We start from the raw sequence: 15,612 nt of genomic DNA, 5'->3' as shown, positions 1-15,612 counted from the left end.
GGGTTCCATACTCGGGCCCTTTCGGCGGGGACGATTAGGCCTTCGGGTAGGCCTTCAGTACGGCGTTTCCATGCTGATGAACGTGAACGTTGCCCTCAGTCATTCGGCAGTCGTTTGTGGAGTCGTTTGCGTAGTCGATAGACGGTGTACCACAAGGACCACAGGAATTTTGCAACACTTTTGGAGGCACTTTGCTAAAATATTTGCCACCATATTGACCAAGAATGCAATAGATAGATGGACTGTGACAGTGACTGGTTAGAGGATCGTCAACCGTTTTTCTATACCGATGTCAGAGTCCGAGTTTCTGCCGGCCACGAACGTCCATTAAACGATTGTGTTTCAAACATCACGTTAAGAGTCGAAGCGTAAAACTAATTCACATGCACCAAAATGCAACAATTTTGCTGCTGTTTCGGTACACGGACGGATAAAGTGTCGCCGGGTGAATCGTTCGATGTAAGATCATAATGGCGTGTGGTGTGGATTGGTATTGCATTAGCGGGTGTCCCATTTTAAACATTGCAGCAATCGAAATCTTCAACACCAACGAGCGATGAATCGAACAACATTTTCCGCGCCAAACGGCACTGCACGGACATTCTGTTCATAGGAATCAAGGCGGCTTTCATCCTCATCCTGGTATGTATCCTGGGCGCCCAGTTCATAATCAAACTGAAACGGTATAAGGCTCGTTGATCATTTGGATGCACGTTAACTTTTTAAACTGGAATTGAGGCAAACTGAGGTAAACTGGAATTGAGGCCGCCCGTACAACAATTAAATTATCGAGTAGCTTTTTTACCATCACAACCCGGGTTAGCGTGAATTTCGAGTGTGGATTATCGTTAAAAAAACATCTAAAGCGATTAATTATTAATCGCACCGTTGTTTACCGGTCAGGTCAGGTTGATCTAACCTCATGGGACTCTTGCGACAACGTGGTGCGTCTCGGTCACGTGTCAAGTAAACGCGTTGGCCATGGTCGATTTTTATCTCCTATTCCCTGTCGCGCCCTTGAATCCTTGCTGACCACTGCGCCGTCCTTCTACATAAACACATCATCATTACCATTACGCCTTTGTCTGTCTCGGTGGCACAAATGGAACTGGAACTGAAACTGGCCCTTCCCATTCCAACCCCCCTTTTGGGCGGTTGGGAATGACTGCGCGTATTCGTGTGCCATGTTTACAGTATACTTCACTAGCTTTTCCAGTTTTTCATTCCCGTTTGCACTCTTCTTGCAGCTAGTGCTCATTATCTACTGCATGGCGTTCGGCGATATCTATCGCATAATTAATGGCTACGATGACTGTGCCAACGTTTGCGGGCGTGACAATAAACCGGACCCGAGCCTGGCGTGCAAGGTGAGAGCGTTTGTGGCCGCACCGTCACACACATTAACACGGCCAAATGGGATCCTTCAAAGGGAGCGTTGATCCACGTTGCTTTCCCCCTCTAGGGCGCTGACAGAACGGAGGAGAAGTACCTGCTGGTCGAAGGTTCCGGCGGCGTATCGACCAGCGATCTGCATCGCATGTGCGTCGCGAACTGCAACGAAGTCGAAGGATTGTAAGATTCCTCCTCCACGACCGCGCGCCCGTCGGGAACTGAACGGACTCCGATTTCCTTTCGCCCGTTTTCGACAGCAAACCCTTCCTGAATCGATGTATTCGCAAGAGCAACCCTGCCGAGGAAGTCACCACGCGCACCGGACTGAGGAACTTTTTCCAGGAAGTATCGGAAGATCTGGACGCTTGCCACGGCGAGATGCTGTGGTTGGCGCTGACGGCGTTTCTGCTCTCGCTACTGACGCTCGCCCTGCTGCGTGTCCTGCCGGGGCTGATCGTGTGGCTAGTGTTGGTGGCCGTCGCGCTGGCCTGCACGGCCGGCACCGTTTGGCTGTGGCTCAAGTGGAACTTCGAGGTTGAGCAGCTTCCGGCGGAAGCTGGTGGGTCGGCCCGCATGCGGGTGACCAATTGGCTGTATTATGCGATCGCCGCCACCATTGCCACGGTGATCGTCTTCCTCGTGATACTGGTGATGCGCAAACGGATCAAGCTCGTCGTGCAGCTGTTCAAGGAAGCGGGCAAAGCGATCGCCAGTATGCCGTTTCTGTTGGCCGAACCGATTCTGGTGCGTTTTGGGTGTCTGGTCGCCGGACCAACGTTTTAATCGATAGAACCCGTTTTTGCCGTAGACTTTCGCCACGATCGTCGGGGTGATTGTGCTGTACGTGTACTTTACGGTGTGGATCGAGAGCGCCGGTATGCTGGTGGTCGAAGGTAACAATAGCGCAAAGTACGTGAAGGACCCCACGATGCTGCTGACCCGATGGTACAATCTGCTTGCCTTCCTGTGGTTCTGCCAGTTCGTGATCGGCTGCCAGCACATGGTGATCGCCGGGGCCGTCGCTGGGTGGTTTTTCACGCGAAACAAAGCCCATCTCGGTAGCCCGATCGGTCGTAGCTATGGCAACCTGTTACGTTACCATCTCGGCACGGTCGCTCTCGGCTCGTTCATTATCGCCCTGGTACAGTTTCTGAGGACGCTGCTGAAGCTGCTGATGGTGAGAGCGTACTTTGGACACGATCGATTTTGAAATTGTATTAAAACAACGTATTTATGTTTGTGTCTTTCCCTTCGCCACGGTGCAGCACTCGGTACGCAACCCGCAGAACCGGGTGACGGGCTTCATCTTCGACTGCTGCCAGTGCTGTCTGCAGTGTTTCGAGCGGTTCCTTCAGTACCTGACCCGTAACGCGTACATTCTGACCGCCATGCACGGTGACCCGTTCTGCCGGGCCGGCAAGAACGCGTTCCGGTTACTGACCAACAACGCGCTGCGAGTGTTTGCCATCAACTCGGTCGGTGACTTTGTGCTGGTACTCGCCAAGGTGTTTGTCGTGGTAGCGACCGCCCTCGTCGGGATGGAGCTGATTCAGAAGAAACCGGGACTGCACCACCCATACGTGCCGCTGATACTGATCGGCATCTTCGCCTACCTGGTGGCGCACTGCTTCATGACCGTTTACGAGATGACGGTCGATACGATTTTTCTGTGCTTCTGCGAAGACTGCGAAACGAACGACGGAATCAGCCGGCCGTACTACATGTCGCGCGGGTTGATGGAATTTGTGCAGAACTCCAAGAAAGCGCTCGCCATCGACGGAAGCCGAGCGGGAAGCCAATCGGTGCGCCGTGAGGGTAAAGCGTGGATGGCGGCACCGACCGCCGGACCGACGGCCATTTCCGAAACGGTAGACTAACACTAAGTTTTTTTTGCGTGTGACAACAACGAGTGATCTTTAAGCAATTATTTGTCAACGCTAGAAGAACGGTCCCTAAGCCTTTCAGATGATCTTTACTTGCCACCGATTTTTGTGCCATTTTGTGGCCGGTGCACCAACAAATTAGCAACTCGTGGTTTGACTGAAGAAATAATAAGATGCTTGATTTATTTTGTATAACTACTCGCGAGCGAACACAGCGTTCTTAATACTACGAATAAGTCTGATCTGGATGGGCCTGGCAGTCCGAGTGGCCGGCCCTGTTCCGAAGTGAGACAATGCGCAGGACGCAAAGCAATGCATTCGTCTCTATTGTTTCACTCCTTTCGAAAGACCGTAGATTGATGTGGAGCATTAGCTTCGCTTCTCGTTTCGCACACCAACATAGTGTGCTGTATAATTCAAGGGCATTCCTAGTATCTTTGTTCTTATCGTCTCGATTCACGTGCCTCGTCAGCACTCGCTCTGAGTAAGTGGCCAATAAGGGATAATAATAAACCGGTTTTTTCTCACGATATTTCTTTGACTTTCTCTTGCCTCCGCGTACTAACACGCCTGTTTCCGTTCCGTTAGTAACTCAGTGTAACTCCAACTCTGCATTCTTCGCGAAGAACGTTGATTCTGGGCCTTAGCTTATAATAGGGTGTTTCTTACCGTCTATGGGCTAAAGCTAAGCCGCGATAGGTTTCGCGTGTGATTTGGAAGCAACAATTGGCGCTCCCCTTCTTACTTGTATCGAAAACCACCTCCGGGTCGGCCTCTTCCGCGACGGGAGCCACGGCCCCGGGGAGCTTTTGGTTGCTGTTGCAACTGCTGCTGCTGCTGTTGTTGCTGCTGCTGTTGCATTTGCTGTTGCTGCATTTGGAGCTGGTGTTGCTGCTGTTGCAGATGTTGCATGTGCATCTGTTGTTGAATGAATTGTGGCGGTGGCTGGAAGTGAGGCTGGCGGCCGCCTCCGTGCGGTGGCGAACCCATACCCGGCGGTGGTCCACCTCGGTTCAATGCTAGCCGGAGAGCAGAAATCGGGACAGAATTAGTTTACAGGACGGAAGAGGACGACGGCAGGCACTTGCCGTCATGCGCAATGCCAACACTTACCTCTGCCTTCGCTCCAGGTGATCGGCGTTCGGTTGCCGCCACGCTTGCCGGTGCTAAAGCGACGCTCGCGGCGTGTTTCCGGTGCCCGCCGCGGAATACCGGAACGGGAGCGAGTGTTGTTGCTGGGCGTTTCGAGCACATCCGCTTCGCTGCTCTCGTCCATCTGCAACATGCGAACGAATGTAAAGTAACGGGGTTCCGAGTGGCCCACGGGGAAAATATGGCCGCCCCGCTTACCGGTTGCATCATGCTGGTGGAAAGTTTCTCTCCCTCCGACGTTACGCCATCGTCGGCCTCGCTGCTGGTTCTCGATGGAGTCGACATTCCGGCAACGGCTGGGGATGAGGTGCCGCTCGTTCCGGGTACCGCCACCGCGGCCGTCGTTCCGGTAGCAGTAACCGACTCGGGTGCGGAATGTTTGCCGCTGCCGCTGGAACGGCCGGGCTGCTGCTGTAGGCTGTCCATATCGACGTCGTCCTCGATACGACGGTGCTGCTGCTGTTGCTGGGGGGTGCCGCTGGAGGTTGAGCCACCGTCCATCATTACCTCATCGTCGTCATCGTCTTCCTCTTCCTCTTCGAGCAACTCTTTCTCGCTACGATCGACAACGTCCGACGTGGCCGAAGAGGCCTGTGCCTCGGACGACGTGCTCGACTCCAGGACCGGTTCATCCTTGGTCGTGTCCAGGTTTCCGCTCGTGCTGATAAGCCCGGCCGTGGAACTGCTACCGCCGCCGCTCCCATTGCCACCGCTGGTCGACTCTGGGGTATAACCGTGCGCTTTGGTCGATTAGCCATGGCCGCACAGAATGGTGATCGTGATCGGGTGAAAGCGAGGAGGCGAGGGCAAAGGACACGACGGGGAGACGAAAAACGGACACAAAACGAAAACAAACGTTGATGACAATGAAACACACAAATTAGCCACCGAGCCCAACTGTCGCATCTGAATGGAACAAAGGCAATACGAGAAATCTTGGCGCACTTTGGCACCAATAAGTGTTTAAAAACACAAAACACAACGAAATGAATTGAAAAACAAAAACCCTGGTTAGCACCATCGGTATACAACAATCACAGGAATTGTTAGTTAGTCAACAAACATTACAAGCTGTGACGATGCAAAGCCGAGTGTACGAACGAACCAGGAAAGATCAAATATGGCGAGCAACTGATACCTGCGTCCGGAGCTTACCTTCAATCGCACCACCCGACGACGTGCCGGATATCTGCAGATCCGGAACTTGGCTTTCGCCGCCGCCGCTGCCACCGGCAGCACTGCTGCTGCTACAGGCTGGTCCGCGGCTTCCGCTGGAAAGGGGTGTCGCGTGCTCCATCAGCATGCTGGTACTGTGGGACGTGTGTTGCGGTGTGGTCGGGACACTGCGGCCACTGCCACTCGGACCTCCGGCGTCGTCGAGTTGGGACAGGTCGATGCGCGTCTCGTCGATGCCTTCGGGAAGCATCTGTTGGCCGACGGAACCGGCGCCACCACCGCTCGACGGTACGACACCGGCCGTGGACTGGCGGGAGGATGTTTCGGCGAAAGTAAACCGCGCACTCGGCACCTGCGGATGGGGCGAACTGACGGCTTCACTGAACCTGCGAAACGAGTCAAACGATTCAGCGAACCACATAAATGGTGGATAGAACAGGCCCCGTAATCCCCCTCACGCTATGTTAAAGGTATGCAAAACAAATTTGCAACTTTGATCACTGTAGGTTCGGTCGTCAACCGTTTCTCGTTAGTTGCTTTTGGTGTGGCAATAAGGAACCAACAAATTTGAGAGAAAGAAACGCAACTCTATTATGATATTCAGGGAAGGTGCACGGTCGATCGTAACACGTTTTTATTGATATAATTTGTAGCTTCAGAGGGCAAGACTACGCACTGGCCACGCACTCCTTGTGATCATTCGGTCGCGGTGCTGGCGAATAGTTTGTTTGCGAACGGCGCGATATTGTAAGTTTTCTAGTCCACCCGGAACCTTACACAGTAACACCTCTCGAGTTTGTCTGCCATCAAGTGCGGTTTTTGGCGATTTGAAGACCCTCAAAAACAGTAACGTGTAACTAATCACTGAATCCTACAAAGATATCGGGGAGTTCTATGGGTTTCCCTGCAGCACTGTTGCCTGCGTTTCGTTCCGTGCAATCTGACTTCTAATCTCTAATGCTTATGTGGACCGTTCTTCGATTCGGTGTCTTGATTCTGCATTTTCATGCCTCAATCAAACGTGTACCGGTGTACAGTCCTGACCCTTCGTTGCCTTCCTTCTCTCAAGCCCTGGGCGTGCGTGTTCATGCCATCCTGCAGAGCACGGGCGTTAACGGGGGAGAGGTGAAGGGCAGCGTAAGGATGTCGTAAGTGTTTGTTAAAATCGAGAAAAAAGAGAAAGATAAACATGAGTGCGTGGAGCAGCATAACGAACTATTCACACGGCAGCACACACAGCATCACCCGGTGATCGATGACCGTCGTACGATCGAAACGAAAGCCAGCGATGGTGACACACGATCCCTCCGGAGAAGGTTGCATCATTTTGCGGAATACACAGTATGTCTTTACGAGTACGACATTTTATTTTAATAGAATATCAAGTGCAGCCATATCTGTTAGTAACAGCATAACAGATTAAAAAGTTGTGCTCGCTTATATGTAAGTAGATTCAAAGCCGTGTTTCAATCGCTTGAATCGCTCAAAGGTCGTCACAAAATTATCCTTTCATGGCCACGGCCACAAATTGAACTTTTGTTTAAAAACTCCTAAACTCCGAATGTTCCTTTCAAACTAACTTATAGCTTCGGTTGAGTAGAGGGGTTTCGATTCCGACGACAGTGATAAAAGCTATAAACACGCGTGCATAGAGTGAGTGAAGTGGTGGATGAAATCAAAGAAGCCGGTGCAAAGCAGTTACGTTAACCGTCAGTTAAACCCTAAATTAATTAACAATAAAGCAGCCTCGATGATGGCTTCTCGAATAGGCAGTAGTTTAAAATGGAGTAACTATTGGTATGGGAAAAAATCAAAATTGCCCATAGTAAAAATAAAGCAGGTGCATCCAAGTCGACCTCTATCTATCGAGGCCTCGTCAACAAAGTGCAGTGCTGCAAAGCTTGCTAATTGAGCGTCTTCAGAGGCACACGGCACGGATGCGTTTTCGTGAAGGTGACGTGGCGAGTAAATCGAGATTCTTACCCGTCTGTCCGTCGCGTTGCGTACAGCGTTGGCGTGCTCGGAACAATGCGATCGTCCGCACTTTCGTCGTAGTTCTGTTGCTGCTGCTGCTGCTGTTGGATCAGCATCAGATGGGCCGCTTGTTGCTGCTGACGTGACAGTGGATTGACCACCTGCCGTGCCGTTGTTCCCGCACTGCCCACCGAGGGAAGGGAGGACGGTTCCCCGGCAGAACCACTGGTCGTGGTGCTGGGGGTTTGCGGTTGCTGCAGTGCATCGATTGCGTGTTCCCCCAGCACCGACGTGGACGAGGAGGATTCCATCGATGTGGAGGATCCGGCAGGACCTCCAACGCTACTAACCGGGCCCACCACAAGCGCTCCCAGCGTCCCGACACCGTCGCTGGTGCTACTGGTGGTTTCGGCCATGGTAGTATCCATGACTTGCGGCTGTATGGACGGGGGCTGCACGGACGATTGCGACTTGCCACCGCTCGATGATGCAGCCGACGTGGACGCAGTGGCCGACGTGCTCGACGAGGAACCACACCCATTGCGCAACTCGTCGTCTACATCGACCTCGTTGTTCGTCAACTGAACGTCGTCGATATTGGGCCCTTCGCCTTCGTCGCAGTTGCCTACGCCTGGCACACCACCGCGTTCCTCCTGCGCTTCGTACGATTCGCCCACCTCGTAACCATCGCCGAACAGTGGGCCATCGTCGGCCTCGGCCGTTCCCTCGTCCACCATTCCGACGTCATCTTCGTCCTCGTCATCTTCAATGTCTTCCTCTTCTTCTTCCACGTCATCCGCTTCATTGTCCTCAACCTCTCCCTCCGAATCCACGACGATGACGTCTGTGTCGTCCTCTTGGTCGCGTTGCGATGATGTTGGGACCTGATACTCAACCTCATTCCTCGAACCACTCACACCCTATATTCGAACGTGTAAATCATAATCATTAAACTGAACGTTTCGCGTTTCTTCTTGTATTCGGGGTGGGCTGGCCAAACGTACCTGGAATGCTTCACCGGTCGCGCCTTGCTGCATGCGGAGCCGTTTCTTCGCCGGTACCTGCTTGCCGCTCGCTGGCTGACCGACCGTGTCGGTGGAACTGTCACCCTCGACATCCCGGGGCCGTTTATGACCGGCCTGCGTCGTGGTAACCGTGCTACTCGAAGATGCTTGCTGCTGGCTGATCTGGAGGTTGGCCAGCTGAGATGTCTGCGGATATTATGTTCATCGTTAGTGCTTAGAGCAATATTTACTTGGATCAATCGCAGTATAAATACCTGTGCGGTCGATGGTTGCTGTTGCTGTTGCTGAGACTGAGGTTGTGATGTGGCCAACTGTTGCTGCTGTTGCTGCTGGCTCACTTCGACGTGCGGTAAAACCATGGCAACGGCGGCTTGCGCCTGTGGTTGGTGCTGGGGTTGTTGTTGGCCCTGGTCGCTACCGGCGGCCATCATCTGCTGCGGCATGCTGTCGCTCTCAATCGCCAGCTGCATGGTGCTGACCGATGTGGAAGAAGATGAGCTCTCGGCAGCGTTCGAGGAGGTCGTGGCCGATCCCATCGGTGGAACGGCGGCTACCGCAACGCTGGCCGAACTCGTGGCCGGCATGTAGTCCGTGTGCGAGCTCGTGGGCGACGAGGAGGCAATCGTTTCATTCAAACTGCTGCTACTGCTACTACTGGAGGCCGTCGTGTGAACCTGCTGCTGCGGCGGAACTAGGGCCGTTGTAACACTCGATCCTGCCGCCGCCGCTGCTATCGGACCACTTCCGGCAACACCACTGCTCGTTGTGCTGCTGCCCGCACCGACGACCGATCCGGATCCGGATCCGGACCCGACCGCTGTCCCTCCGGCAACGACGTTCGCCACAGCTACTACCACCGCCGACGACGGGGCGGCGGCCGTCGAAACGCCAGCAGAAGGCTGGGCGACAACCGACGAAGAAGAGGACGATCCTTGCACAATGGCCACGTTGCTGTTGGCCGTTTGGCTCGTAGGCAAAACGGCCGCCGTTCGGCTACCGACGGCCATCGGGCGAATGCTGGCCAGTGGCGTTTCACTGACACGGCGCGGTGTAACGGTCGCCGACTGCTGACTGCTGGGACCTGCCATCGGCTTCACGTTGGCCGTTCGGGGACTTTCGCTCGCCACCTTCTCCGAGGTAGCAGCCCCAACGCCGGCACTGGTTGTGGGCTTGGCCTGGCGTGCCATTAGCTGGTGTAACCGATTGGTAAGCTGTTCGTTCTCTCGCCCGAGCCGACTGATCGTCTCTTTGCTTTCGCGTTCCGCATCGGCACTCTCCTTCTCGTAGCGCGCCAACCGCGCTTCGTACTGTGCCTTGAGAAGCTCTTGTTCCTCGCGTACTTGCACTAGCTGCGTCTTAACGGTGGCCAACTCGCGCACAAGATTTCCCTTCTGTTCCATCAGAGCCGCGATGCGTTGCTTCTCGCCGGACACGTCCTGGCTACGATCAGCCTTCTCCATTTTCGCCCGCAGCAGCTCGTTCTCCTTCCGCAGCAAATCCATTTCTTCACTCACCGTGGCCATTTGCGTGCGCAGTTCGTCAAGCTGCGCGGTGGCCGTCGCAGAACTGCCCTCAGACGCATCGTTACCAGCTGCGGCACCGTCCGCCGACGAACCGTCCACCACATTCCGGCCACCGGGTCCCATTTCCTTCAGCAGCTCGCTGTACGACTCTTTGTAGCGCTTCGCAATCTTGCGGATTTGTTGTTCTTTGTTTTTCGCATCCGTTAGCTGCGCTTCCTTGGCCGTCAGCTCCCGTTGCACACCGGCCAGTTCTTCCTCCAGGCTGGCCAACCGGCTGTCGCGGGTCACCAGTTCACTCTTCAGTGTACCACTTTCGCTGGTTAGTGCCGCCACCGATTGCTGGAGCGTATCGCGCTCCGCCAGCAGCGAACGGGTCTCTTCTGCGGCGCTCGATAACTTGCGAGCCACGGTGGCAAGCTCGGTTTCGAGGCGCGTTCGCTCCAACCGAAGCGTGCCCAGCTCGTCGTTTGCCCGCTTCAACAACTCCTTCTCGTTGGTGAGCATTTTGGCCAGATTCTCACGCTCCGACTGGAGTCGCTTCCAGTCGTCCGGGTTCGTTTTGTTCGAGCGCTCAATCAGAAGGCTGGCACGTTGCCGCCAGCGGGCCGCTTCCGTGCGCAGGGTCGTGCTTTCGGTTGTCGCCGATTCGATCTTCACGGTCAGCTCACGCACCTTCTCCTGCAGCGGGAACAGCTCATCTTCGGCCACCAGCAGACGCTGTGACAGTTCGCGCACCTTCACCGCGAGCCCGTCTCGCTCTTCGCGCAGCACCCGATTGCTGTCGGTTATGGCGTTGTACGTATCCAGCTTGCGGAGGATCTCTTCGTGTTTGGCGGCCGTCACTACGCCAGCATCGTGCCGTTCACGGTCCGCTGCCAGCTCGCTCTGCGCCTCATCGAGCTTCTTCTGCAGCGACATTAGCTCCGTCTGAACGCGCACGTTCTCCGAGCGCAACAGATCGAAACGGGCCATCGCGATGTCCTTCTCCTTGCGCAGATACTTGATGATCTGCAGCAGCTGCTCGACGGACACCTTTTCGTCCTCCTGAACCGAGCGGTTCAGCAACGAAGAATCGGCGACCGTCATCGACTCCTCGGCCGCCTCTGCCGCATCGGTTTCGCTGTTGGCCACCTTTGCGGTCACTACAGCCGTACTCTCGTTCAGCCCGGCAGCGCAGACCGAAAGCCGCATACTGAGGCCCTGCAGCTGGTCGTGCAGTGCCCCATTTTGGGCGTTCAGATCGTTCACCCGTTCCTCTAGCTGGGTAATGTCCGCCCGAAGTCTCTGCTCCTGGTTCGCCCAAGACTCTTCGCCCGCCTTCAGGCGATCCGTTGCCCGATCACGCGCTTCCCGCAGCTCTTCGAACTGTGCTGTCTGACGCTGCATTTCGTCCTTCAGCGCCGTCAGCTGCTGGATGTCGCTCGAGTGCTGCACCATCTCGTTGGAGTACTTCTGTTCCGCCTGCTGAAGCTGCTCGTGGAGTGCGTTGTGTTTGATGCGCGTCTCGCGCAGCTCCCGGTTTTGCTCATCCAGCTTCTCGAGCGCTCCGCGCAACTCCAGCTGCGCCTTGTGCAGTTCCGACTCGCGGTCACCACCGTCAGCGGCACTCAACTGTGCGCCGGTGATTTTAAGCGACAGCTGCGTCTTCAGCTCACAGACCTGCGCGCTCAGTTCCGCTTCCGCCTTGCGGAGGGTGGCCAGGTCCGACTCGCTCGTCTCGCGAAGCTTGGTGTAAAGCTCGTTCAACTCCTTCAGCTCCTTTTCGGATGCCTCGGCCAGTTCGGCGTACTGTTGAACGTGACCCTTTGCCGTTGCCACTTCGGTCTGCAGTGCCTCGAGCTCGATACGTTTACTCTCGAGCTGCTGCTCCAGTTCGCGCACCCTTTTGTTGGCCTGCGTCACCGGATTGTCGTCGTCGTTCGGTAGCATCGTTTCCTGGAGCTTGCGATGGAGCTCATCAATTTTGCGACCCTTAATTTCGAGCTCGTCGCGTGCATTTTTCAGCTCCACCTGCACCGTTTCGGCGACGGCCACCTCCTCCTCCATTCGCCGGCGTGCCGAATCGGTTTGGCGCTGCAGAAGCGCCGTCTGCTCGCGGAACCGGTCCTGCTCTTCCTGCAGCCGTCGCCGCAAGGCCGAACACTCGCGCGACGTTTCGTCCAGTCGCGTCTCGAGCCGCAGGCGGCCTTCGTTCTCCGACCGCTCCATGGATACCTTGATCATCTCGAGGTTGTTGAGCAATATGTTCTGATTTTGCTTGTCCCGGTTCCAAATTTGGCGCTCTGTTTGGAGCCGCGTTTCGTTGTCCTTGAGAATGCGGCACTCCGCTTTCAGGTTCTCGAGTTGCACTTCGGCCCGGGCCAGCTTCGACTGGGCGCTCATCGCTTCGTCCTTGAGGTACATGATCGTGGCTTCGTGCTTGGCGATCGTCGCTTCGTAGTTCCTGGCGCGCTCCTCCAGCGTGGCGATCTGTTTCTTGTGCGTGGCGGCGTTTCGCATCATGATGCGATTCTGCTCGGCATTGAACTCGATCGAGCCCACCAGTTTAACGTTCTCCGACGACAGTTCCTGGATCTCGGTGCGCATCTTGTCAAAGTGCTCGTTCATCATCTTATCGTTGGTGTGTTTTTCTCGCCGATACGTGTCGTACTCGTCTTTGAGGGCAACCAGCTCCTTATGGCGCTCTTGGAGCTTCTCTTCCAGCTCAGACACTTTGGCAGCCATGGCCGCATTCGCTGCCGTGCTTGCGGCCGCCGCCGCCGCGGCACTTTGACTGTCCATTGGTGCCGCGGGATCGTCCAACGATTCGTCACCGTTCGCCATGCTCGCAGTGTGGTGGTGATGGTGAGCCGTGGGAGCACTGTACCGGAAGCGCTTCTGGTATCGGTCGCGCTGTGCCTTGCACACCTGCAACATTCGCTCGAGCTCCCCGATTTGCTTCTGCTGCTCGCCAATGCGCTCCTCGCGCGCCTTCAGTGCCGCCTCCAGTTCGACCGTGTCCGGAATCTGCTCGATCGTTTCCAACTTGCTGCTCAGATCGCGCACCATCATCAACAGTTTGATATTGTTCGACTGCAGCTCCTCGATCTCGTTGAATGTTATCAGCTTGCGCGTGATTAACTCGTTCGCATCGACGTGCCCCGCGAGACTCTGGTCCGTCTGCGAGAAGTGCCCACTACCCGACACGTGCATCCGTTGCATCGCGTCCAACAGGTGCACTATCTGGCGGCTCAGATCGACCCGCTCCTGTTGCAGCGTCCGGTTCAGACCATCGATGGTCCGCAGCTTATCATGCAGCGCCGCCTTTTCCGATTTGTGCTCCGCATTCTCTCGGATCATTCTCTGCAGCTCCATCGTGAGCTCTTGGTTTGAGTCCTTCATGATCTGGTACTCCGTTTCCTGGCGTGCGATCTTGGGCGCACTTTCCTCCAGCTCGCTCATGATGCTGCGCAGCTGCAGTTTCAGCTTTTCGTTTTCCTTTTCGGCGATCTTGTGCGATTCGGCCGTGCGCACGTACAGTGTGTACACTTCCGTCAGCGACATACCCGACTGTATCATACGGCTAGTGGCCGCTGCCGACGGGGCTAGCCTTTCGATCGCTTGCTCGGTGTTTTCCCGGCGCACCGCCGCCAGCAGCTCGTTGGCACGCTTCAGCTCTTCCTGTAGCTCTCCGATGGTTCGCTCCTTTTCCGCGAGCTCATCCGCGTGCTTCAGCTCGAGTTGCTTCTTCTCCGTCTCAAGCGCTCCGCACGATTCGGAGGCTTCTTCCAGCATACGGCGTAGCTCGGTGACCGCGTTCTCTAGCTCCTTCGTCTGCTGCGTTTGATCAGTCGAATTTTGCTGCAACAACTCGCACAGCCGGTTCTGCGATTCAAGCTGCTTTCGATAGTGATCCATCATGGCGGACGCCTCTTCGGTTTGTTTTTTCAGCTTCAGCGCCAGTTCGTCAACCTTCGTCGACAGTTCCGCGCTCCGCTCGGACAGGTGGGCGATCGTTTGGTTGGCGAGCTTGAGTTCCTCAGTCTTTTCCGACAGTTTCGTGTCCACCGTTAGGGAGCGAATGTTTTGATCACGCCGCAGCATCTGCAGTTCGTGCTGGGCCCGGTCGTGATCTTGCGTTAGCTTGGCGATCTGATTGTCGCGGTGCGTCAGCTCACGGTCCATTCGCTTTTCTTTCAAATCGAGCGCATACTCTTTGCTCTCGATTTCTTCCAACTTGGCCTGCGCACTGCACCGGGATGCGTTGGCCGATTTGAGTTTCTGTTCGAGGGACAGGACGTCCGCTTGCAGTCGATCGACCTCGAGAGACTTGCGCTGAACCGCACTCAGCAGTGTGTCGCGCTCGTTCACTGCTTCATTGCGCTCGTTCCGAAACCGGCCCGTGTCGGCGTCGTTTTGTGCTAGTCTCACCTTCGCCTTTTGGAGCTCTTCCTTCACGTCCTCCAGTTCCATTTGCAGCTGCTTGTTGCCCTGCTGGGCAGAGTGAAATTTGGATGCCTCATCTTGCGCCCTCAGTGTCAGCTCCTCCAACTGCTGTTCGTATTTTGATCTCAGATTTTCTACGCAATGAATTAAAATCATGTAATTAGTCAGTCGTTTGAACGGGACGCTAAACCGGCAAAAAATCCATGCCATTACATACAAAATGGCACACAGTGCCAGGGCGTAACGATTTGCAACACTTACCGAGCTCGAACTTTCGGGTTTCGCTCAAGGCTTGGGCGGTAAGGAATTCTTCAAACTTTTGCTGATAGAAATGTTCGATCTTTTTCCGTAGACCATCGGCGATTGTTTCCAGCTCGCCCGTTTCAAGCACCGATCGCAGCACGCCGCCGCCTCCTTCGTCGTTCTTGTGGTCCTCCATCCTTTGCGGTCTGTTCTAACGATTACACGGAAACACTACTGCTGCTGCACGGTTTCTAGAAGCCGCCCAAAAGCTGACCAGCGAAAGTGCAGTTTTTTTGCTTAATAGACAAACTTTGCTCGCGACAGTATCACAAGATGGTCGTTCGCGATGGATGTACTGTTCGCAGGCGTTTCTCGCCGCCGCTAGCTAAGATGTGGATGTTAAGTTGAAAATTTGTTACTGTTCTTTACACACACGGCACCATGTTCCGGTTTTCGGGTTACCGAGAACGACAAACTCACTGGACATACACACACACACGCGGATTACGGTTTCTTCTTGCGGCCGGGATGCGTACCCCTTTTTTACGTTGTGCCTTTTGTCTGAGCGACGCTTTTGTAGGTTACTTTTTTCACACTCGCATTCCCTAACGAAGAACCACGGCACCGACGCTGAATTTCGATGGGAATGGTATCGAACACGCGCCTACTTTGGTTCTTCGCACGGTGCTCGTAAGACCGAGCGGAAAAAGGTTTTACACCCAGGGCAACAGAAAAATGAAATGGCGTTCCACGGTGTGTCGGCCTTCTCGGTGAGCGTAAAAATGAGCGCGACCCGATGCGTTACACGGTTTGTTCCTG

General features: G+C 55.0%; 2 protein-coding genes across 2 annotated transcripts; one reads left to right on the top strand and one right to left on the bottom strand.

Annotated features, from left to right (window-relative positions):
• Nucleotides 1-393: 393 nt before the first annotated feature.
• Nucleotides 394-3,269, top strand: LOC131206966 (choline transporter-like protein 1). The gene is made up of 7 exons (XM_058199572.1): nt 394-459; nt 529-642; nt 1,248-1,367; nt 1,463-1,572; nt 1,650-2,136; nt 2,201-2,569; nt 2,658-3,269. Exons 1-7 carry the CDS (start codon nt 394-396, stop codon nt 3,267-3,269), a joined length of 1,878 nt encoding a protein of 625 aa, XP_058055555.1.
• Nucleotides 3,270-3,481: 212 nt separating this feature from the next.
• LOC131206964 (nucleoprotein TPR) lies at nt 3,482-14,989 on the bottom strand. The gene is made up of 9 exons (XM_058199571.1): nt 14,812-14,989; nt 10,459-14,684; nt 8,833-10,380; nt 8,582-8,788; nt 7,587-8,497; nt 5,583-5,989; nt 4,626-5,149; nt 4,389-4,551; nt 3,482-4,294 (listed from the first exon to the last, which is right to left on the bottom strand). Exons 1-9 carry the CDS (start codon nt 14,987-14,989, stop codon nt 4,017-4,019), a joined length of 8,442 nt encoding a protein of 2,813 aa, XP_058055554.1. The 3' UTR covers nt 3,482-4,016.
• Between the last annotated feature and the right edge of the window lie 623 nt (nt 14,990-15,612).

This window comes from Anopheles bellator, chromosome 2, assembly GCF_943735745.2.
Source record: "Anopheles bellator chromosome 2, idAnoBellAS_SP24_06.2, whole genome shotgun sequence".
Taxonomy (NCBI): Eukaryota; Metazoa; Arthropoda; class Insecta; order Diptera; family Culicidae; genus Anopheles; species Anopheles bellator.
The sequence above is the reverse complement of the archived record's forward strand: the minus strand, read 5'-3'. Positions and strand labels throughout refer to the sequence as shown.